Here is a 22,721-nt window from a genome sequence, read left to right on the forward strand (position 1 = left end):
AACCTCCTTTAAGGTATTTCAAGAGCATGATAAGGTCACCCCTGAGCCTCCTTTTCTCCAGGCCTTTTCAGCGGCTCTTAGCAACTCCTCATAAGATTTGTTCTCTAGACACTTCAACAGCTTCGCTGCCCTTCTTTGGACATGCTCCAGCACCTGCCTGTCCTTGTAGTGAAGGGGACAAAACTGAACACAGTTTTGGAGTTCCAGCCTCTCCAGGGCTGAGTAGAGAGGAACAATCACTTCCCTTGCTCTCTTGGCCATACCAGTTCTCATACAAGCCAATACGCTGTTGGCCATCTCACTTTGGAGATGTCACAGCGCTGCCTCAAGCCGAGCTGTTTCTGAGGATCTCCCGTCAGCTTGGAGGAGCACGAGTTTGTCACTGCCTGGATTTGATCCTCCACCATTTGCCACAAGTGGCAAAGCGTCCTGTGACGTGACGTGCCCTTCCCTCTGCCTGTTCATGCGGCCTAAACCACATGAAGTTTAACAAGAGCAAGTGCCGGGTCCTGCACCTGGGACGGGGCAAACCTGGCTGTATGTACAGACTGGGGGACGAGATGCTGGAGAGCAGCCCCGCAGAGAGGGATCTGGGGGTTGTGGCTGACAGCAGGTTGAATATGAGCCAGCAGTGTGCCCTGGCAGCCAGGAAGGCCAACCGTATCCTGGGGTGCATCAGGCACGGCATCGCTAGTCGGTCGAGGGAAGTGATTGTCCCACTCTGCTCTGCACTGTGCGGCCTCAACTCCAGTACTGTGTGCAGTTCTGGGCACCACAGTACAAAAAGGACATTAAACTGTTGGAGAGTGTCCAGAGGAGGACGACGAAGATGGTGAAGGGCCTAGAGGGGAAGACGTATGAGGAGCGGCTGAGGTCACTTGGTCTGTTCAGCCTGGAGAAGAGGAGGCTGAGGGGAGACCTCATCGAGGCCTACAGCTTCCTCACGAGGGGGAGTGGAGGGGCAGGCGCCGACCTATTCTCCTTAGTCACCAGTGACAGGACCCATGGGAATGGTGTCAAGCTGGGGCAGGGGAGGTTTAGGCTAGACATCAGGAAGAGGTTCTTCACTGAGAGGGTGGTCGCACACTGGAACAGGCTCCCCAGGGAAGTAGTCACTGCACCAAGCCTCTTGGAGTTTAAGAAGCGTTTGGACTGTGCACTTAGTCACATGGTCTAAAAATTTGGATACACCCATGTGGTGCCAGAAACTGGACTCGATGATACTTATGGGTCCCTTCGAACTCGGGATATTCTATGATTCTGTGATTCTATTTTCTCCTGGAGGGGAGAGCGTGCAGCTCTGGGGCCAAAGGAAGGCCCTGGGGCTGGGCCCTGGGCTCTTCCCAGTCCTTCCCGCATGCCCAGAGCCATGGGGACGTGCCTGCGGGCCCAGCTCTGCCCTGTGGACCCGAGGGATGGACGATGGATCCAGGAGAGAGAGAGGCACCAGTGCTGGGAGCGAGGTTCCAAACACTTGGGGGCTTTAATCGGAAAGAGTGCTGTGCAGGGAAAGGCCATGCAGAAAAACTTCACAAGGACCCTGGCGTGACGTTGGGCCACGGGTGGGGGCAGGCCGATGGAGCCGTTTCTGCAGCGTGCTGAGGGCTGGGCAGGGACGGGTGCCCCCCCATGGGCAGGGCCACCCACCCCTGGGGCCGGAGCCCCCTCTTGCAGCCATGTCCCCAGGCTCTCCTCACGGCGCTGTCCCCAGGGTGCTGACATCAACGTCGTCATAGCCCGTGTCCCCGTGGGACTGTGCCGGGGCGTCCCCGCTGTGGGGAGCAGAGGGCTCCTCCGGCACAGCTGCAGCATCATCATAGCCATCCGGGGGGCCGTGCTCAGGCTGGACTGGGGGGGCTGTGCCAGGCAGGGAGGGGCCGGGGCTGAGGACGCAGCCGCAAGGGCCACGTCCCCTCAGCTCCCCAGCACCACTGCTCAGCCATGACCCTGCTCCTTGGGTCCTCTGTGCCTTCCTGTCCGTGCCAAGTTACCCTTCCTCTACCTCTGGGTGCTCCGGGCTTGCTCTCCTCCTTGTAACCATCCCAGTTATCATCATCCAGCTTCATGCCTGAGCCCTTCGACAGGGAGCCTGTTGTGGAGAACGGGGCACTGGGTGCTTGTCCAGGGATGGGGAAAGCCCCAGGCCCCAGGGACGACCATGCTCCCACCTGTGTGGCTGGGCACCTCCTGGTACTCGGGCATCAGGTTGTAATCCAGCTCCTCGTACACGGCCTCAGAGCCGGGATCCGTGGCTCTTATGGGGCCTGAAAGGCAGTAGCATTGCATCGGCATCCCCCTCTGTCCTCCATGATCCCAGGGGAACCCCCAAGGCAGTGCCCACCTCGGCGTTGCACCCGTGTGCGGTGTGCCTGCACAGCCAGGGCTGCCAGAGCCAGGCACAGCAGCGTCCCCAGGAGTACGCACAGGACCGTGGGCACGGGCACACTCCCCGACACTGCTGTCAGTGGGGCAACGCTGCTGGTGACACCTGCAGGGATGGCCACGGGCAGCGTGAGGCTGGGATCCGCACGGCAGCAGGAGCAGGGGTCAGTGGGCACGGGCAGAGCCACCTGTGCAAGCATCCCTGTGCTGGCAGCTGCTACCTGCAGTTGTGGTGGCCCCGCTCGTTCCCTCGGTGTCCTCGTCACAGGCGATGTGGGTGACCCCAGCGGGGCCGCAGGACTGCAGGTGCCAGGGCGCCGAGGGGCAGCGCCAGAGCGAGGGGACCCCCTCCTGGCATTGCACCCAGCCCAGCCAGGCGGGGACCGAGCCCTGTGCAGGGACGGCCTCCAGCCTCCCCCCGGTGCCACAGCCCAGCTGGCGGCAGACAACGTCAGCTGTGGCGGGGCTGGTGTCGTTGGCGCACACGCGGCCCCACGTCCCCTCGTGCAGCACCTCCAGGTGTCCGCTGCAGCTGCTGCTGCCCCCCGCCAGACGCAGCAGCCCTGCAACAACAGGGGACAGCGGGGTCACGGCACCTCATGGGGGCAGCGCGAAGCCCACAGGCAGTGGGGACTGCTCCCCAGCTCAGGGATCACAGTGCTCACCTGAGCACACGGCACCGGCACCACCGCCCCGGCGGCAGCCACGCCGTGCTGGGGCTGGGCAGTCCCAGAGAGCCGCCTCCGTCCCCGAGCAGCCCCCGGCACCCGGCCACAGCGTCCCCACGCCGGGCCCGAAGCGCTCAGAGCCGGGCGCCTCCAGGGCCCGTCCGCACCCCAGCTGGCGGCACACGACGTCGGCATGTGGCAGGTCCCAGGCGTCCTGGCAGACGGTGCCCCAGGTGCCCTCGCTATACACCTCCACCCTGCCGGCGCAGCGCCCGGGGCCGCCCGCCAGCCTCAGCCGCCGGCTGCCTGCACGGGAGGGCCAGGATGGGGCTGGGGGCACCCGCTGGGCACCCGCGGCCCTTCCCGGCGCACTCACCTGAGCAGGCAACGGCCGCCTCTGTGCGGCTGTGGCTGGGCGCTGCGGCAGGCCCCGAGGCGTTGCACTGCGCCAGGCGCTCCTCGGTGCCAGCACACCGCAGCTCCTGCAGCTCCACAGAGCCCAAGCTGGCAACCGGCACAGCGTAGACCTTCTCTGGCACACCACAGCCCAGCTGCCGGCACACCACGGAGGCAGCTCGGTCATCCCACAGCCCCGCAGTCACATGGGCCCAGTCCCCGGGGCTTGTGGCCACCTCCAGCCGCCCGTCGCACCGGCTCTCCCCGTCCAGCAGCCGCAGGGGCTCAGCGGTGCCTGCAAGAGCCCGGCCATGCCGTGGGGACGGGCACTGCTCCCCGCCTGCCACGGGTGCCCGCGTCCCCTGCACCCACCTGAGCAGTTGACGGCGGCGGCATGGCCAGGGGGGCAGGCGGGCTCCCCCAGCACCGCCACGGGGCACTCGCCCGGGTGCCGCTCGCTCCCGCTGCAGCTCAGGGCATAGCGCCGCAGCGGCCCCGTCGCCGTGCCCGTCCCAAAATGGCCTCCTGGGGGCAGGGAGGCGGCGGGGCCACAGCCCAGGTGGCGGCACAGGACGTGGGCGTCGGGCAGGTCCCAGGCGGTGGCACACAGGGGTGCCCATGTCCCCTGCTCCTCCACCTCCACCCGCCCGGCGCAGCCCGAGCCGCCATCCGCCAAACGGAAACCGGTGTAGGCTGCAGCGAAGAGAGGGTGCTTGGGAGGCAGCACAACAGGGACCCACTGGGCACCCCACTCTGCAAGGGTCCACCCCAGCCCCCCAGCTCCAGCACTTACGTGAGCAGACGATAGAAGCGGGGCCAGCACAGGACTGGCCGTGGGTCGGCCGCCGGGCGCAGTTGGCGAGGAGTGGCTCGCTGCCGTTGCACTCAAAGGCGCCGTCCCAGAGCGGCCCCGTTGCTGCCCCAAAATGGCCGGCACCGGGGACGGCCAGTGCCATGCCGCAGCCCAGCTCTCTGCAGACCACCTGGGCGGCCTTGAGGTCCACGTGGCCGTGGCAGACGGTGGCCCAGGCGCGGCCCTGCCGCACCTCCAGCCGCCCCGAGCAGGCGCCGTCCCCTCCAGTCAGACGGGAGAACCCTGCCGGGAGAGGAGGGCTCCTGGGGCGGATGCGGACGAGGGGGCTCCCTGCAGCACCACATGTCCCCAGCACTCACCTTGGCAGACCACAGCAGTGTCATAGTCATGAGGGCCATTGTAGGGTCCCCAGCCTTGAATCTTGCAGTCCCAGAGGGCCTTCTCAGCCCCATGGCAGTCAACAAAGCCCAAGCTGATAGAACCTTCTGCTTGGCCAAAGAGGGAGCTGTGGTAGGCACCAACAGCCGAGCCGCAGCCCATCTGATGGCACACCACCTCGGCGTCCTCCATGTCCCAGGCATTGTCTGCCACCGTGCCCCAGCGTCCCTGCAGCTTCACCTCCACTCTCCCCTCACAGGGTCCCCTGCCAGCCGCCAGACGCAGCTCCACCGCCTCTGTACCGGGCACCAGCCTCAGTCCAGTCCTGGGGGTCCCAGCACGGCATCCCCAGCACCACCACCCCTCCTCACCTGTGCAGGTCACCCCCACATCCCACTGGTGGCCGCAGAAATGCTGGCCCCAGCCAAAGTGAGGGCATTCCTCCAAGGTGGCTTCTGTCCCAAGGCAGAAGATTGGATGCAGCCAGATGCGTCCCTTGCCCTGCCCAAACGGGGCGTACGGGGATGCCCGGGCCACCTCACCGCAGCCCAGCTGCCGGCACACCACGCCGGCGCCGCGGTGGTCCCAGTCGAAGTCGTAGCTGCAGACGGAGCCCCACTCGCCCTCGTGCTTCACCTCCACCCGGCCGGCGCAGCGCCCGCCGCCATCCACCAGCCGCAGCTCCCCGCTGCCTGCGGGCAACCCCAAGGACCTTGCTGAGCCCGCGGGGTGCCTGCCCCACGGCTGCTCCCTGCCCCACCGCTTGCCCACTGCCCCACGGCCAGCCCCTGCCCCACGGCCAGCCCCACCACTCACCCCCGCAGAGCTGCACGCAGAGGAGCAGCCCCAGTGCTCTGGCAGGCACCATCCTGCCCCCAGTGCCAGACGCAGCCCCGCGGCGGGGAGGGGGATATATAGGCAGCCCCCACTGGCAGGAGCCAATGGGGGCGGCGGAGGCACCTTGTGAGCCGCTATCAGGAGGGTTATCTGCAGCCTGCCGGGGCCCAGCCTCCAATAACCTGCTCTGTGCCCAAATATGAGACTCGGCTCCGCTTCTGGCGTCATGCACCCACCCCCCCCCCGTGCACCATGGGGGTTCAGCGCCTGTATGTCCCCAAGGGGAGCCAGCCAGCACATCACCCGTGTCCCCCTGAGCTGGGGTTGGGGCTGTGCCCAAGGAGAGCAGGTCCCCATGGGGACAGGAGAGGCCCCAGAATAGGGTCCTCCCTCAGATCATGGCCTCCCTCAGCACCCCAGTACTCAGCCTTTGTCGGGGGGGTGGGGAGCCTTGACCCACCTGGAACAAGCCTGGGGGTCTCCAGGGAGGATCTGGTCTCTGTGCTAGCCCTGCCACGTGCAGGAGGGACATCTCCAGCCCCTTGCAGTGGCTGGTGGCACAGGGCACAAGGGGGATGGTTTCCCCCACTCGGGGACCTGGCGTCGGCACCGACCGCACGCAGCTGCTGGGCCACCTGCACTGCTGGCGATAGCATCGTGGCTTTGTTCAGCAGCGGGGATGCTACCAACGGGGCTCGGAGCCGAGGCTGAGCCCTAGGGTCCTGCGCGGCTTCTTGGGCAGTGAGGGGAACGAGGAGGAGAAGACAGCCTGACGTTAGCAGCAGGCACAGAGACAGCCACAGAGTGCAGCTTGGTGTGGGGGGTCCAGCTGCTGCGGGGCCAGCACAGAAGCCCCCAGCTTTAGAAGGGGCCAGGAGTAGGGGCCCAGCCCTCCCTGCCCGTGTCCCTGTGTGCAGCCCGGTGCTGGGGCAGGAGGAAGTGTGTGCCGGATGCGCAGGCATCACTCAAAAGTGAAGCCCTGCCCGTACGCAGGGCCGGGACACAGGGCATTGCCCTTCTGGCACAGCCCCACTGCAGGAGGAGCGCGTGGCAGCACGGCTCGCTGGGGACAGGGGGCTCCTGGGTCCACGGCTGCAGGGACGGGCTCTGCCAAGGGTCTGCAGCTCCCGGGCTGCTCAGAAAGGCCCAGGCCGGACTTCAGCGTGCAGGACCTTGCCATGCTGGCAAGCTGGGCACCCAGCCCCAAACCCCCTGGTGGGGAGGTCAGCCTCAGGAGCAGACTGGGAAGCGGCCACCCCAGCCTGGGGACCAGGCCCAGGGAACGTCCTCGGGGTGCCAGAGCAGCGCTGCTCTCCCCCCCCCCCCCCCAGCTCCTCCTGTTTCTCGCTTTCTGCCCCGGGAAGCTCCAGCTCCAGCCCCGGGCAGCCAGGGCAGGAAGATAGGGCAGGCTGCGGCGAGCAGGCGCAGGCCTTGGCTCAAGGAGAGCTGCCTGGCCCCACTCCACTTGTCACCAGCCCTTTTGTGCTCTCTTTTTTTTTTTTCCTCAATTCTCTGCCCCATCCCACTTGGGCAGGGGAAGGGAACCAGTGAAGGGCTCTGTGGTACTCAGCTGCCTGCTGGGTTAAACGACAGCAACCTGCGCCAACTCAAGCAGCTGTGCTGGAAATTACCAATCACGACCATCATCTGAGGAAAGAAAGAAGCAAAACCCATAAAGGAACAGCTCACTACTAGCTTCTTAACCACCACGTATCCTGAGGTTTAGCAGGTTGCTGTCTGGTCCAGGAAGGACAAGGACAGGCGAATGCTGTTGCCTATTTTGCTGGGACAGGTTTTGCTTTCAGAAACTACCCGCAGTGCACTAATGAGAAAAGCAGAGCTGTGAAGAGCATTTTTGAAGGCTGTTTTCCATATTAGGGCATATGATCTGATAGGCAGTGTGCTTCCCCAGAGCGAATTCAGTGCTTAAACAGATTAACTGCAGCTATTTGATGTTGCTTGTACCTGTGGTCGCTGGGGCAGGGACTCCTGTTTTCTCTTACTGACTCCTATTTAGAAGCCTGCAATGCTCCAGCAGCAGCAAAGCGACCATCCTAAAGGCAGCAGCTCATGAATGCTACAAGCTGCCAGCTCGTGCAGGGGGCTCCTTCCTGGCCTCCTGTCGGGCCGTTCTCGGCAGTCCCAAAGACCTCCCTGTGCACGCAGGAGGCGCGTAGGATTTGCCTTCGCTGTTGTGCTCTGCTTCTGCAGACACAGGAGGGGTCTGACAGCTCTCTTGTGCTTTCTCTTTCTCTCCATGAGCACAAGAGAAGTGCCCACGTGCAGCACAGGCACACAGGCAGCCAGCTGCAGGGACACAATGAAGCAGAGCAGGGCCATCAGGGCCCTTGCAGACGGGATAGGAGCCAGCCCCTTTTCTGCTCCCGGCCTGCAGTGCCCTCGCCTTGGGCCCCGACTGCGTGTGAGCTCTGCTCTGGGTGCTGGGGTGAATCAAAGAGTGGCTTGGGTTGGAGGGGATGTTAAAGACCATCCAACTCCAACCCGCTGCCATAGGCAGGGATGCCACCCAAACAGACAGCCAAAGCTGCCACCAGCTGACCCCAAGGGAAGGGCTGCTGGGGTGGTGTTGGTGGGGCCACAAGCAGCAGCAAGGATGCTCCAGCCACCGTGCCATAGCTCTGGAGGGAGCAGAAGTGGCAGCTGGGGCTTATGGGGTCATGTCAGCTACAAGGGGAGGAAGTCGAAACGCCGTCCAGGAAAGAAAGGGACGCATCTTGTTTTAGATATCTTTATTTTGTGGCAGCCTAGGCCGAGGAATGAGAGCCTCCCCATTGTTCATTGCAGTCGTGGCTGGCACTTCTGCAGGGTGCCTGTCTAGTCCTGCCATCGGGGCGGTCTCTTGCAGGGCTGGGGATAGTCCTGGGGGCTGCTGTCGGCCTTACTCTTCAAGGGGCACCGGGGCCCCCCAGGCGAGTGGTCCCTGCCCCGGCCAGGGACGTAGGGGCTGGGTCTGCTGCCCCGGGAAGACGGCCCTGCTGCCGCTGCCTGTCCCGGCCCCTCCTGTGGTGGCTCCCTTCCTCCTCTGCGGTGACAGGGGTGGCCGCAGGGCTGTCCTCCTTCCCCCCGGCAGCACGGGCATCCCGGCGCTCCCGCTGCCAGTGCACCCCAGTTCTGTACAGCTCTGCAGCGACGGTGACGAGCAGTGCCACGAAGGGCACCGTGTGGCTGTGGAGGGAAGGCTGCAGCTGCCGCACCAGGGCCTGCTGGTCCAGCCCGAAGATGCACAGGGAGGCGAGGACGATTCCCTGCACCACAGCCACGTCCCACCACTGGCTGCCGTAGATCCTCCGCAGCTCCTCTTGCAGCCACGCCAGCAGGGGCCTGGCGTCAGCCAGCTGCTCCTGGAAGAAGGCTGCCCAGAGCTGGGGTGGGAAGCTGTGCTCAGGAGTCCTGAGCACCAGCCCCGCAGCCCCCTGCTCGTCCTGCTGGCCGTCCCCCAGCTGCTCTGCAAGCTCTGGGATGGGACACTCCAGGTAGTCGTCAGCCGACCGCACCGAGTACTTGATGGACTGGAGCCTGCCCTCGCACAGGGGGCAACTCGGCTTCTCCTTGGCCCACCGCAGCACACAGCCCAAGCAAAGCTGGTGGAGGCAGGGCATCAGGTAGGCCACGTCATCCTGGCCGTGACGACAGAGCGCGCAGGCCCAGCCCGACGACCCGTCCATGGCGGCAGGGCGCTGCAAAGATGCCACCAACTGCAAGAGAGAGTGAGGCCACGGTCACTGGTGCTCCCAGGGTGGGCAGCAACGATGCCCCGGTCCCCCAGCAGGAAACCCTTGGGCCCCGTGGCTGTGCCATCCCGTGTTCCTTGCTGGCATGGAGCCAGGCTGAGGCCTTGCCCCTGGCAGCTCCCCGAGCCCCAGTGCCCACCCCACGCCCCCCCAGGGGGACACGTCCCCGCACAGCTCAGCTGCGCTGCTGCGAGCGCACAGGGCAGGGCAAACACAGGCAAATGTTGTGGGGACGGGCACCCAGAGCAGCTGCCGGCGGCCCCACAGCACGACCCAACCGAATCCCCGCTCAGCCCTCCAAGCCTCACAGACACGCTGGGCAGGAGTGCAGGCACGAGCCAAGCTGGGCCGGGCCCTGCCGGCACCTGGACATAACGGGGAGGGCTGCGCAGTCACACTGCCTCGTGAGGTGACATCACACTGCCTGCTCGGTGACATCACGCTGCCTCGCGCGTGTGACGCCACATGGAGCCCCCAGCCCCTGCGGCGCTCACTCTGGCACCGCTCTGGCATCACTCCCTGCAATTCTGTGATTCTGTGATCATCTAACTCCAACCCCCTGCCATAGGCAGGGATGCCACCCGCTAGGTTACTTCATTTGCCTCACTACCCGCACAGGGAAGAAGTTCCTCCTAACGTCTAACCTAAATCTATCCTCTTTTAGTTTAAAGCCATTCCCACTGGTTCCCGGCATTGCCTACCTGAGTAAAGAGTCCTTCTCCATCCTTTTTATAAGACCCCTTTAAGTATTGAAGGGCCGCAAGGAGGTCTCCCCAGAGCCTCTCTTCTCCAGGCTGAACAGCCCCAGCTCGCTCAGCTTTTCTTCATAGGACAGCTGCTCCAGCCCCCTGATCACCTTTGCCGCCCTCCCCTGGACTCGCTCCAGCAGGGCCACATCTTTCTTGTGCTGGGGGCCCTGATCCAGGACGTTCCCCTTATCCAGCAGCAGTTCCCCTGCGGCCTGTGGAGAGGCCCCTGGTGGAGCAGGCTGTCCCCCTGCAGCCCATGGGTCCCACACGGAGCAGATCTCCACGCTGCAGCCCGTGGAGGAGCCCCCGGTGGAGCAGGTGGATGTGGCCTGGAGGAGGCTGCGGCCCATGGAGAGCCCCCGCAGGAGCAGGCCCCAGGCCGGAGCTGCAGCCCGTGGAGAGGAGCCCACACAGGAGCAGGGGTTCTGGGGTGAGGTGCCGCCCGTGGGGGACCCGAGCTGGAGCAGTTTGCTCCTGGGGGATGGACCCCATGGTACGGAGCCATGTGGGAGCAGTTCCTGAGGAGCTGCTGCCTGTGGGCAGCCCCGGCAGGCTCAGTTCGGGAAGGACGGCATCCCGTGGGAGGGACCCACGTGGAGCAGGAGCAGAGAGTGACCGTGAAGGAGCGGTGCAGAGACGAAGCATCAGGGACTGACCGCAGCCCCCATTGCCTGTTCCCCTGCACCGATCGGGGGAGGACGTAGAAGAGGGTGGATGGGGGAAGGTGTTTTTAGCATGCTTTTAGTTCCTCACTCTTCTAGTCTGCTAATGATTGGAAAGAAATTATATTGATCTCTCTACACGGATCTGTATTGCCCGTGCCGTAACTGGTGAGCAATCTCCCTGTCCTTAACTCAACCCTTGAGCCCTTTCCATCATATTATCTCCCCTATTGTCATCAACGAGGGCGAGTGAGAGAGCGGTTTTGGTGGAGCTCAGCTGTGTAGCACGGTAAAACCACCACAGCAGAGCCTGGCCCTCTCTGCCGCTGTCTTCAGATATAAATATTTGAAAATGTAAAATGTATTTCAGTTTAATTAACATAATTAATATTCCTTCTTCTTCAGTTTTTGAGAAATGGCAGTTGTTTTCCTTTGGGAAAATTCCTTTGGCAATACTCCCGTAGGCATATCAGAAAGCCTAGTGTAAAAATAAATCAATCTTTTTATGACATACTCTTATATCTTCACGTGTGTTAACTTCAGCCTGGCAGGCGTTGCATCATGGGCTATATGTCTGCATACATACACATATACATACATCAGAGAATCACAGACTCATCTAGGTTGGAAGAGACCTCCAAGATCACCTAGTCCAACCTCTGACCTAATACTAACAAGTCCTCCACTAAACCATATCACTAAGCTCTACATTTAAATGTCTTTTAAAGGTCTCCAGGGATGGTGACTCAACCACTTCCCTGGGCAGCCCCTTCCAATGCCTCACAACCCTTTCAGTAAAGAAGTTCTTCCATAAGCACCTCCAATGCTTTGGAACTTCTGCCCTGAACACGTACAGAATCCTAAAACCCTAGTTAAATGTTTGAGAAAGGTGGGCCATCACCCTGGCAATTCCAAAGAGACAGAAATCACTACAACATGCAGCCATGCCAGCCCCTGCGACAGGCCCTGCGGCTGGGCCCGAGAACCAACCCATGCCGCTCTCAGTCACCTCTGTCCACAAGACGAAACAATGGATGCCAAAGTCACCTCGTTTAGTAAGGGCAGAAACTCCTACTGAGAAGGAGGAGGAGGAGGAAGAGAATGAGGCAGGCTACTCCAAGGCAGGGCCACGTGGCCATGGCAGGAGGAAGAATCACAGAATCATGGAACATGCTGAGTTGGAAGGGATCCACAAGGATCATCGAGTCCAACTCCTGGGTCCTCAAAGGACCACCCAAAAATCAGACCATGTGTCTGAGACGCTTCTTGAACTCCGGCAGGCTCGGTGCTGTGACCATGTCCCTGGGGAGCCTGTCCCAGTACCCAACCACCCTCCCGGTAAAGAACCTTTCCCTCACACCCAGCCTGACCCTCCCCTGTCCCAGCCCCATGCCGTTCCCTCGGGTCCTGTCGCTGTCCCCAGAGAGCAGAGCTCAGCGCCTGCCCCTCCGCTCCCCTCGTGAGGGAGCTGCAGGCCGCCATGAGGCCTCCCCTCAGCCTGCTCTGTGTGGGCTGAACAAACCAAGGGACCTCAGCCGCTCCTCACACATCTTCCCCTCTAGACCCTTAACCTTATCTGGGGAACAATTTTATCCATGATTCAGATGCAGGAATGGAATGCATCCTCAGCAAGTTTGCTGATAACACTCAAGTGGGAGGCGCTGTTGCCTCCCTGCAGGGATGGGAGGCCATGATGCAGAGTCTCTGATGAAGAGTCCCTCCCCAGCTTTCCTGTAGTCTCCTTTAAGTAGTGGAAAGCCACTGGAAGGTCTCCCCGGAGCCTTCTCTTCTTCAGGCTGAAAAACCCCAACTCCCTCAGCCTGTCTGCAGAGGAGAGCTGCTCCAGCCCTCTGATCACCCTCATGGCCTCCTCTGGACCGGTCCATGTCCTTCTTGTAGTGGGGGCCCTAGAGTTGAATGCAGTACTCAAGGTGTGGCCTCAACAGGGCCAAGTACAGAGGGACAATCACTTCCCTCGCCCTGCTGGCCACAACAGTTCTGATACAAGCCAGGAGGCTGTTGGCCCTCTTAGCCACCTGAGCACACTGCTGGCTCCTGTTCAGCCCCCTGCCCACCAATCCCCCCAGCTCCCTTCCCGCCAGGCAGCTTTCCAGCCTCTCTGCCCCCAGCCTGCAGCCTTGCATGGGGTTGTTGTGCCCCAAGTGCAGGACGCGGCACTTGGCCTTGTTGAACCTCGTACAGTTGGCCTCGGCCCATCAGTCCAGCCTATCCAGGTCCCTCTCCAGATCCTTCCTGCCCTCAAGCACATCAGCGCTCCTGTCCACCTTGGTGTCCTCTGCCAGCTTGCTGAGGGTGCATTCGATCCCCTCATCTGATCATTGGGGAAGATATTACAGAGAACTGGACCCAGCACTGAGCCCTGGGGATACACCACTTGTGACCAGCCTCCAACTGGATTTAGCTCCATTCACCACGACTCTCTGGGCCTGGCCTCCAGCCAGTTTTTAACCCAACCAAGTGGGTTAAAAACCCTTGAGCAGCCAGGTTCTTCAGTTGAGTGCTTCAGAAACGGTGTCAAAAGCCTTACTGAAGTCTAGGTAGAGAACATACACAGCCTTTCCCTCATCCACTGAGCGTGTCACCTTGTCGTAGAAAGAGATTGGGCTGGTGGAGCAGGACCTGCCTTTGATAAACCAGTGCTGACTGGGCCTGATCACCTGGGTGTCCTTTAAGTGTTATGTGATTGCACTCAAGGCAAGCTGCTCCATGAGCTTCCCTGGCACCAGGGTCAGACTGACGGGCCTGTAGTTGCCCATATCCTCCTTCCAGCCTTTCTTGGAGTTGGGCGTCACATTTGCTAGTCGCCAGTCGACTGGGAACCTCCCCTGGTAGCCAGGACTGCTGATAAGTGATACAAAGTGGCATAAAAAAAAATTCTCTTTAGTCACCAGTGATAGGACCCGTGGGAAGGAATGGTGTTAAGCTGGGGCAGGGGAGGTTTAGGCTAGAAGACGGGAAGAGGTTCTTCAGTGAGAGGGTGGTCGCACACTGGAACTGGCTCCCCAGGGAAGTAGTCACTGCACCCAGCCTGTCGGAGTTTAAAAAATGTTTGGACTGTGCACTTAGTCACATGGTCTAAAATTTTGGGTAGACCTGCCAGGAGTTGGACTCTATGATCCTTCTGGGTGTCTTCCAACTCGGGATATTCTATGATTCTATGATTCTTGTTGAGCATTTCCGCCAGCTCCCTCAGTACCCTTGGGTGGATCCCATCTGGCACCATAGACTTGCATATAGCTAAGTATACCTGAGCCTTTTCCTCATCTCTGGTCAGTGTGTTTTTCTACCACATCCAATAAGGGATGGGGATTCTCTCTCATCCTTCTTTTGTTGCTTTTTGTTGTTAAGTATTTAGAGAAGCATTTTCTATTGTCCTTGGGGACAGAAGCCAGACTCAGTTCCAGCTGGCCTTTGGCCCTTCTCCTTTTTTCCCTGCATAGGCTCACGACGTCTTTGGATGATGTGCCTGAGTGGCCTGCCCCTTCTTCCAAAGGTCATAAATTTTTTAAAATGTATTTATTTATTTTTCCCTGAGCTCAAGCCCCATCTCTCTGTTCAGTTGGGCAGATCCTCTTCCCTGCTTGATCATCTTTCGGCACACAGCCTGCTCCTGAGCCTTTAGGATTCCCTTCTCAAAGAGCGTCCATCCTTCCTTTCCCTTCGGGACTGCCTCCCAAGGGACTTTGTCAACCACTCTTCAGAGCAGGCCGAAGTCTGCCCTCCAGAGGTCCAAGGTGGCAGTTCTGCTAACCCCTCTCCTTACTTGCCCTAGAATCAAAAATTCTGAATTCCTGATCACTGGGGCCAAGATGTGATCTCCAGATGGGGAGCACTTCCCACTCTGCTTCTGAGGCTGACCTCCCCACCAGGGGGTTTGGGGCTGGGTGCCCAGCTTGCCAGCATGGCAAGGTCCTGCGGGCTGAAGCCCGGCCTGGGCCTTTCTGAGCAGCCCGGGAGCTGCAGCCCCTTGGCAGAGCCTGGCCCTGCAGCCGTGGACCCAGGAGCCCCCGGTCCTCAGTGAGCTGTGCTGCCACGCGCTCCTCCTGCAGCGGGGCTGTGCCAGAAGGGCAATGCCCTGTGTCCCGGCCCTGCGTACGGGCAGGGCTTCACTTTTGAGCAGCGCCTGCACATCCGGCACACACTTCCTCCTGCCCCAGCACCGGGCTGCACACAGGGACACGGGCAGGGAGGGCTGGGCCCCTGCTCCTGGCCCCTTCTAAAGCTGGGGGCTTCTGCGCTGGCCCCGCAGCAGCTGGACCACCCTGCAACATGCTGTCCTCTGTGGCTGTCTCTGTGCCTGCTGCTCGGGTCAGGCTACCTCCACCTCCTCCTCTACCTCCCACTTTGGGGCTCCTTTCTGCCCCCACCGCAAGTAGCACATGGACTGTCCCCATCCACTGCCGAAGTACAGTCCCCAAGAAGCCGTGTAGGTACCTTGGGCTCATTCTGAGCTCCGAACCCCGTTGGTAGCATCCCCGATGCTGCATAAAGCCACGATGCTATCGCCAGCAGTGCAGGTGGCCCAGCAGCTGCGTGCGGTCGGTGCCGACACCAGGTCCCCGAGTGGGGGAAACCGTCCCCCTTGTGCCCTGTGCCACCAGCCGCTGCAAGGGGCTGGAGATGTCCCTCCTGCATGTGGCAGGGCCAGAACAGAGACCACATCCTCCCCGGTTACCCCCAGGCTTCTTCCAGGTGGGTCAAGGCACCCCCCCGACAAAGTCTGGGCACTGAGGTGCTGAGAGAGGCCCTATTCTGGGGCCAATCCTGTCCTCGTGGGGACCTGCTCTCCTTGGGCACTGCCCCAACCCATACTCAGAGGGACATGGGTGCCGGACAGGCTGGCTCCCCTTGGGGACATCTGAGTGCTGAGCCCCAGTGGGGGGGTGGGGTGGTGGTTGACGCCAGAAGCGGAGCCGAGTCTCATATTTGGGCACAGAGCAGGTTATTGGAGGCTGGGCCCCGGCAGGCTGCAGATAACCCTCCTGATAGCGGCTCACAAGGTGCCTCCGCCGCCCCCATTGGCTCCTGCCAGCGGGGGCTGCCTATATATCCCCCTCCCCGCCGCGGGGCTGCGTCTGGCACTGGGGGCAGGATGGTGCCTGCCAGAGCACTGGGGCTGCTCCTCTGCGTGCAGCTCTGCGGGGGTGAGTGGTGGGGCTGGCCGTGGGGCAGGGGCTGGCTGTGGGGCAGTGGGCAAGCGGTGGGGCAGGGAGCAGCCGTGGGGCAGGCACCCCGCGGGCTCAGCAAGGTCCCTGGGGTTGCCCGCAGGCAGCGGGGAGCTGCGGCTGGTGGATGGCGGCGGGCGCTGCGCCGGCCGGGTGGAGGTGAAGCACGAGGGCGAGTGGGGCTCCGTCTGCAGCTACGACTTCGACTGGGACCACCGCGGCGCCGGCGTGGTGTGCCGGCAGCTGGGCTGCGGTGCGGTGGCCCGGGCATCCCCGTACGCCCCGTTTGGGCAGGGCAAGGGACGCATCTGGCTGCACCCCTTCTTCTGCCGTGGCTCTGAGACCACCTTGCAGGACTGCCCTCACTTTGGCTGGGGCCAGCACTTCTGTGGCCACGAGTGGGACGTGGGCGTGACCTGCACAGGTGAGGAGGGGTGGTGGTACTGGGGATGCCGTGCTGGGACCCCCAGGACTGGACTGAGGCTGGTGCCTGGTACAGAGGCGCTGGAGCTGCGTCTGGCGGCTGGCAGGGGACCCTGTGAGGGGAGAGTGGAGGTGAAGCTGCGGGGACGCTGGGGCACGGTGGCGGACAATGCCTGGGACATGGAGGACGCCGAGGTGGTGTGCCAGCAGATGGGCTGCGGCTCAGCCACTAGCGCCTACTACAGCTCCCGCTTTGGCCAAGCAGAAGGTTCTATCAGCTTGGGCTTTGTTGACTGCCATGGGGCTGAGAAGGCCCTCTGGGACTGCAAGATTCAAGGCTGGGGACCCTACAATGGCCGTCATGACTTTGACACTGCTGTAGTCTGCCAAGGTGAGAGCTGGGGACATGTGGTGCTGCAGGGAGCCCCATTGTCTGCATTCCCCTCAGGAGCCCTCCTCTCCCGGCAGGGTTCTCCCGTCTGACTGGAGGGGACGGCGCCTGCTCGGGGCGGCTGGAGGTGCGGCAGGGCCGCGCCTGGGCCACCGTCTGCCACGGCCACGTGGACCTCAAGGCCGCCCAGGTGGTCTGCAGGGAGCTGGGCTGCGGCATGGCAGTGGCCGTCCCCGGTGCCGGCCATTTTGGGGCAGCAACGGGGCCGCTCTGGGACGGCGCCTTTGAGTGCAACGGCAGCGAGCCACTCCTCGCCAACTGCGCCCAGCGGCTGACCCACGGCCAGTCCTGTGCTGGCCCCGCTTCTATCGTCTGCTCACGTAAGTGCTGGGGCTGGGGGGCTGGGGTGGACCCTTGCAGGGTGATGTGCCCAGTGGGTCCCTGTTGTGCTGCCTCCCAAGCACCCTCTCTTCGCTGCAGCCTACACCGGTTTCCGTTTGGCGGATGGCGGCTCGGGCTGCGCCGGGCGGGTGGAGGTGGAGGAGCAGGGGACATGGGGATCCCTCTGTGCCACCGCCTGGGACCTGCCCGACGCCCACGTCCTGTGCCGCCACCTGGGCTGCGGCCCCGCCGCCTCCCTGCCCCCAGGAGGCCATTTTGGGACGGGCACGGCGACGGGGCTGCTGCGGCGCGATGCCCTGAGCTGCAGCGGGAGCGAGCGGCACCCGGGCGAGTGCCCCGTGGCGGTGCTGGGGGAGCCCGCCTGCCCCCCTGGCCATGCCGCCGCCGTCAACTGCTCAGGTGGGTGCAGGGGACGCGGGCACCCGTGGCAGGCGGGGAGCACTGCCCATCCCCATGGCATGACCGGGGTCTCGCAGGCGCCGCTGATCCCCTGCGGCTGCTGGACGGGGAGAGCCGGTGTGACGGGCGGCTGGAGGTGGTCACAAGCCCCGGGCACTGGGCCTCTGTGACTGCGGGGCCGTGGGATGACCGAGCTGCCTCCGTGGCGTGCCGGCAGCTGGGCTGCGGTGTGCCAGAGAAGGTCTACGCTGTGCCGGCCGCCAGCTTGGGCCCTGTGGAGCTGCAGGAGCTGCGGTGTGCTGGCACCGAGGAGCGCCTGGCGCAGTGCAACGCCTCGGGGCCTGCCGCAGCGCCCAGCCACAGCCCCACAGAGGCGGCCGTTGCCTGCTCAGGTGAGTGCGCCGGGAAGGGCCGCGGGTGCCCAGCGGGTGCCCCCAGCCCCATCCTGGCCCTCCCGTGCAGGCAGCCGGCGGCTGAGGCTGGCGGGCGGCCCCGGGCGCTGCGCCGGCAGGGTGGAGGTGTACAGCGAGGGCACCTGGGGCACCGTCTGCCAGGACGCCTGGGACCTGCCACATGCCGACGTCGTGTGCCGCCAGCTGGGGTGCGGACGGGCCCTGGAGGCGCCCGGCTCTGAGCGCTTCGGGCCCGGCGTGGGGACGCTGTGGCCGGGTGCCGGGGGCTGCTCGGGGACGGAGGCGGCTCTCTGGGACTGCCCAGCCCCAGCACGGCGTGGCTGCCGCCGGGGCGGTGGTGCCGGTGCCGTGTGCTCAGGTGAGCACTGTGATCCCTGAGCTGGGGAGCAGTCCCCACTGCCCGTGGGGTGCGCGCTGCTCTGTGAGGTGCCGTGACCCCGCTGTCCCCTGTTGTTGCAGGGCTGCTGCGTCTGGCGGGGGGCAGCAGCAGCTGCAGCGGGCACCTGGAGGTGCTGCACGAGGGGACGTGGGGCCGCGTGTGCGCCAACGACACCAGCCCCGCCACAGCTGACGTTGTCTGCCGCCAGCTGGGCTGTGGCACCGGGGGGAGGCTGGAGGACGTCCCTGCACACGGCTCGGTCCCCGCCTGGCTGGGCTGGGTGCAATGCCAGGAGGGGGTCCCCTCGCTCTGGCGCTGCCCCTCGGCGCCCTGGCACCTGCAGTCCTGCGGACCTGACGGGGTCACCCACATCGCCTGTGACGAGGACACCGAGGGAACGAGCGGGGCCACCACAACTGCAGGTAGCAGCTGCCAGCACAGGGATGCTTGCACAGGTGGCTCTGCCCATGCCCACTGCCCCATGCCCCTGCTGCCATGCAGATCCCAGCCTCACACTGCCCCTGGCCATCCCTGCAGGTGTCACCAGCAGCGTTGCCCCACTGACAGCAGTGTCAGGGAGCGTGCCCATGCCCACGGTCCTGTGCGTGCTGCTGGGGACACTGCTGTGCCTGGCTCTGGCAGCCCTGGCTGTGCAGGCACACCGCGCACGGGTGCAACGCCGAGGTGGGCACTGCCTTGGGGGTTCCCCTGGGATCATGGAGGACAGAGGGGGATGCCGATGCAATGCTACTGCCTTTCAGGCCCCATCAGAGCCACGGATCCCGGCTCTGAGGCCGTGTATGAAGAACTGGATTACAGCCTGATGCCCGAGTACCAGGAGGTGCCCAGTCACACAGGTGGGAGCACGGTCTTCCCCGGGGCCTGGGGCTGTCCCATCCCTGGACAAGCACCCAGTGCCCTCTTCTCCACTGCAGGCTCCCAGTCCAAGGGCTCAGGCATGAAGTTGCAAGATGAGAACTGGGATAGCAATAAGGAGGAGAACAACCCGAGGGAGGTCCCAGGTAGGTGGAGGGGCACTCAGCAAAGACAGGAAGGCACAGGGGACCGAGGAGAGGGGCCGTGGCCAAGCAGTGGTGCTGGGGAGCTGAGGAAGTGTGGCCCTTGCGGCTGCGTCCTCAGCCCCGGCCCCTCCATGCCTGGTGCAGCCCCCCAGGCCCAGCCTGGGCACAGCCCCCCGGATGGCTACGACGATGCTGCGGCTGTGCCGGAGGAGGCCCCCGCTCCCCATGGCGGGGACACCCCGGCGCACTCCCATGGGGACACGGGCTATGATGACGTTGACGTCAGCACCCTGGGGACAGCGCCGTGAGGAGAGCCTGGGGACATGGCTGCAAGAGGGGGCTCCGGCCCCAGGGACGGGTGGCCATGCCCATGGGGGGGCACCCGTCCCTGCACAGCCCTCAGCACACTGCAGAAACGGCTCCATCGGCCCACCCGCACCTGTGGCCCAACGTCACGCCAGGGTCCTTGTGAAGTTTTTCTGCATGGTGTTTCCCTGCACAGCACTCTTTCTGATTAAAGTCCCCAAGTGCTTGGAACCTCACTCCCAGCACCGGCACCTGTCTCTCTCCTGAGTCCATCGTCCGTCCTTTGGGGCCACGGGGCAGAGCTGGGCCCACTGGCACGTCCCCATGGCTCTGGGCATGCAAAGGGAGGATGGGGAAGAGCCCAGGGCCTGGGCCCAGGGCCCTCCTTTGGCCCCAGAGCTGCACGCTCTCCCCAACAGGAGAACAGGCTGAGGGAAGGGCACGGTGCATCCCTAGGACGCTTTCCCTGCCCCAGCCTGCCACCTCCCAGTGCACAGCGAGGGGATCGCATGCACCCTCAGCAAGCTGGCAAAGGACACCAAGGTGGGCAGGAGTGTTGATGTGCCTGAGGGCAGGAAGGCCTGCAGAGGGACCTGGATAGGCTGGACCGATGGGCCGAGGCTAGCTGTTCGAGGTTCAACAAGGCCAAGTGCCGCATCCTGCACTTGGGGAACAACAACCCCATGCAAGGCTGCAGGCTGGGGGCAGAGAGGCTGGAAATCTGCCTGGTGGGAAGGGAGCTGGGGGGATTGGTGGGCAGGGGGCTGACCAGGAGCCAGCGGTGTGCTGAGGTGGCCAAGAGGGCCAACAGCATCCTGGCTAGTATCAGAAATAGCATGGCCAGCAGAGCAAGGGAAATGATTGTCCCTCTGTACTCAGCCCTGTTGAGGCTACACTTTGAGTACTGTGTTAAACTCTAGGGCCTCCACTACAAGAAGGACATGGACCTACTAGAACAGAATTTTCTTATTATTGCACTGCAAGTAGTTTCTGAAAACAAAACCTGTCCCAGCAAAATAGGCAACAGCATTCGCCTGTCCCTCTCCTTCCCGGACCAGACAGCAACCTGCTAAACCTCAAGATACGTGGTGGTTAAGAAGCTAGTAGTGAGCTGTTCCTTTATGGGTTTTGCTTCTTCCTTTTCTCAGATGATGGTTATGATTGGTAATTTCCAGCACAGCTGCTTGAGTTGGCGCAGGTTGCTGTCATTTAACCCAGCAGGCAGCTGAGTACCACAGAGCCCTTCACTGGTTCCCCTCCCCTGCCCAAGTGGGATGGGGCAGAGAACTCAGAAAAAAAAAAAAAAAAGGTTAAACTCATGGGTTACTGTCATGAGACAGTTAAATAGGACAGCAAGTGAAGGGAAAATAATAATGATGATAGCAGTAAATAAATAAGTATATAGATTTGAAACAAGTGGTGCACAGTGCAATTGCTCAATATACTCTGACCGAAGCCCAGCCTGTCCCCAGGCAGCAGTCCCCCCCAGCACACCCCCTCCGTCTTTATTGTTCAGCATGATGCCATATAGGATGCAGTGTCCCTTTGGCCAGTTTGGCTCACCCGATGTGTTTGGGAGAAGAGACGGACCCCCACCTCCCTACAGCCTCCTTTAAGGTATTTCAAGAGCATGATAAGGTCACCTCTGAGCCTCCTTTTCTCCAGGCCTTTTTCAGCGGCTCTCAGCAACTCCTCATAAGACTTGTTCTCTAGACACTTCAACAGCTTTGCTGCCCTTCTTTGGACACGCTCCAGCACCTGCCTGTCCTTGTAGTGAGAGGGACAAAAGTGAACACAATTTTGGAGTTCCAGCCTCTCCAGGGCTGAGTAGAGAGGAACAATCACTTCCCTTGCTCTCTTGGCCATACCAGTTCTCATACAAGCCAATACGCTGTTGGCCATCTCACTTTGGAGATGTCACAGCGCTGCCTGAAGCCGAGCTGTTTCTGAGGATCTCCCGTCAGCTTGGAGGAGCACGAGTTTGTAACTGCCTGGATTTGATCCTCCACCATTTGCCACAAGTGGCAGAACACCGAGGTTCTTCTTGCTGCTGTGCAGCACTCAGCGCATTCTTGCCAGTGGGCGCAAAGCTAAGCATGGCTACAATGACTCTACGCTGCGCGCCGTTGTTTCTGCTGGTCCCCACATCCAAGGAGGCTGCAGTTCCCTCGCAAACAAAGGAGAGGGAAGGCTTCTGGCCGTGAGCCTGGCCGAGGCCCCGGCAGGCTGTAGCTCCATCCCGCGCAACACAGGAGTGCCTCAGCCCCCTGCGCCAGGGAGCTGAGGAGAGGTCTTTTTGGCTCAGCCTCTCCGTGCCCATCAGGAGGCCCCAGGGCCGGGCTCCCCGGCGGTGCGCGGCGTGCCCCCTGGGCCTGCTGGTGCCGCTGGGTGCCCCCGTCCTGCTGCTGGGCCAGGCCCGGGCACAGCACCTGCCTGCTGATTGGATGCTCACGGGGTACCCGGCTGTGGCCCCTCCGTGCCGGCTGGCCGTGCCCTGGGCGGGTGGTGCTGGGGGCGCTGGGGCAGGGGAAGCGTCCCTCTGACGTGACGTGCCCTCCCCTCTGCCTGTTCATGCGGCCTAAACCACATGAAGTTTAACAAGAGCAAGTGCCGGGTCCTGCACCTGGGACGGGGCAACCCTGGCTGTATGGACAGACTGGGGGACGACATGCTGGAGAGCAGCCCTGCAGAGAGGGATCTGGGGGCTGTGGCTGACAGCAGGTTGAATATGAGCCAGCAGTGTGCCCTGGCAGCCAGGAAGGCCAGCCATATCCTGGGGTGCATCAAGCACAGCATTGCTAGTCGGTCGAGGGATGTGATTGTCCCGCTCTGCTCTGCACTGTGCGGACTCAACTCCAGTACTGTGTGCAGTTCTGGGCACCACAGTACAGGAAGGACATTAAACTGTTGGAGAGCGTCCAGAGGAGGACGACAAAGATGGTGAAGGGCCTAGAGGGGAAGACGTATGAGGAGCGACTGAGGTCACTTGGTCTGTTCAGCCTGGAGAAGAGGAGGCTGAGGGGGGACCTCATCGAGGCCTACAGCTTCCTCACGAGGGGGAGTGGAGGGGCAGGCGCCGACCTATTCTCCTTAGTCACCAGTGATAGGACCCATGGGAATGGTGTCAAGCTGGGGCAGGGGAGGTTTAGGCTAGACATCAGG

At 62.6% G+C, this 22,721-nt stretch overlaps 3 protein-coding genes across 6 annotated transcripts; 1 reads left to right on the forward strand and 2 right to left on the reverse strand.

Moving 5' to 3' along the window:
• Positions 1-1,564: 1,564 nt before the first annotated feature.
• On the reverse strand, positions 1,565-5,712 carry LOC136791018 (antigen WC1.1-like). The gene is made up of 11 exons (XM_066998829.1): positions 5,455-5,712; positions 4,620-5,330; positions 4,240-4,542; positions 3,819-4,139; positions 3,427-3,741; positions 3,048-3,356; positions 2,604-2,945; positions 2,342-2,488; positions 2,169-2,264; positions 2,003-2,089; positions 1,565-1,857 (listed from the first exon to the last, which is right to left on the reverse strand). The coding sequence occupies exons 1-11, from the start codon at positions 5,504-5,506 to the stop codon at positions 1,694-1,696; spliced, it is 2,847 nt and encodes a 948-aa protein (XP_066854930.1). The 5' UTR covers positions 5,507-5,712; the 3' UTR covers positions 1,565-1,693.
• Positions 5,713-8,331: 2,619 nt separating this feature from the next.
• Positions 8,332-14,902, reverse strand: LOC136791022 (E3 ubiquitin-protein ligase Topors-like). Of its 4 annotated transcripts, none has more exons than XM_066998868.1 (2): positions 9,929-14,902; positions 8,332-9,191 (listed from the first exon to the last, which is right to left on the reverse strand). In XM_066998868.1, the coding sequence occupies exon 2, from the start codon at positions 9,159-9,161 to the stop codon at positions 8,382-8,384; it is 780 nt and encodes a 259-aa protein (XP_066854969.1). In that variant the 5' UTR covers positions 9,162-9,191; positions 9,929-14,902; the 3' UTR covers positions 8,332-8,381. The 4 variants fall into 4 exon arrangements, with proteins under 4 accessions (XP_066854969.1, XP_066854967.1, XP_066854966.1 ...); XM_066998866.1 differs by having other exon boundaries at positions 9,506-14,902; XM_066998865.1 differs by having other exon boundaries at positions 9,468-14,902.
• A 703-nt stretch (positions 14,903-15,605) lies between these two features.
• LOC136790892 (antigen WC1.1-like) lies at positions 15,606-20,632 on the forward strand. Its single transcript, XM_066997583.1, has 12 exons — positions 15,606-15,803; positions 15,928-16,638; positions 16,716-17,018; positions 17,119-17,439; positions 17,517-17,831; positions 17,902-18,210; positions 18,312-18,653; positions 18,769-18,915; positions 18,993-19,088; positions 19,167-19,253; positions 19,398-19,534; positions 20,480-20,632. The coding sequence occupies exons 1-12, from the start codon at positions 15,752-15,754 to the stop codon at positions 20,630-20,632; spliced, it is 2,973 nt and encodes a 990-aa protein (XP_066853684.1). The 5' UTR covers positions 15,606-15,751.
• The last annotated feature ends 2,089 nt before the right edge of the window (positions 20,633-22,721 follow it).

Source organism: Anser cygnoides, chromosome 5, assembly GCF_040182565.1.
Source record: "Anser cygnoides isolate HZ-2024a breed goose chromosome 5, Taihu_goose_T2T_genome, whole genome shotgun sequence".
NCBI classification, from domain to species: Eukaryota; Metazoa; Chordata; class Aves; order Anseriformes; family Anatidae; genus Anser; species Anser cygnoides.

Bases quoted from the DNA above. Each gene is read 5' to 3' on its own strand.
- LOC136791018 (XM_066998829.1), bottom strand. From the start codon at position 5,506: ATGGTGCCTGCCAGAGCACTGGGGCTGCTCCTCTGCGTGCAGCTCTGC. The intron at 4,543-4,619 runs GTGAGTGCTGGG...CTCTCCCGGCAG, and splicing joins CACTGCTGTGGTCTGCCAAG to GGTTCTCCCGTCTGACTGGA. The intron at 3,357-3,426 runs GTGAGTGCGCCG...CCTCCCGTGCAG, and splicing joins GGCGGCCGTTGCCTGCTCAG to GCAGCCGGCGGCTGAGGCTG.
- LOC136791022 (XM_066998865.1), bottom strand. From the start codon at position 9,740: ATGCCAGAGCGGTGCCAGAGTGAGCGCCGCAGGGGCTGGGGGCTCCAT. The intron at 9,192-9,467 runs GTGCCCGTCCCC...TCTCTCTTGCAG, and splicing joins GCCGCCGGCAGCTGCTCTGG to TTGGTGGCATCTTTGCAGCG.
- LOC136790892 (XM_066997583.1), top strand. From the start codon at position 15,752: ATGGTGCCTGCCAGAGCACTGGGGCTGCTCCTCTGCGTGCAGCTCTGC. The intron at 18,211-18,311 runs GTGAGCACTGTG...CTGTTGTTGCAG, and splicing joins TGCCGGTGCCGTGTGCTCAG to GGCTGCTGCGTCTGGCGGGG. The intron at 18,916-18,992 runs GTGGGCACTGCC...ACTGCCTTTCAG, and splicing joins CGCACGGGTGCAACGCCGAG to GCCCCATCAGAGCCACGGAT.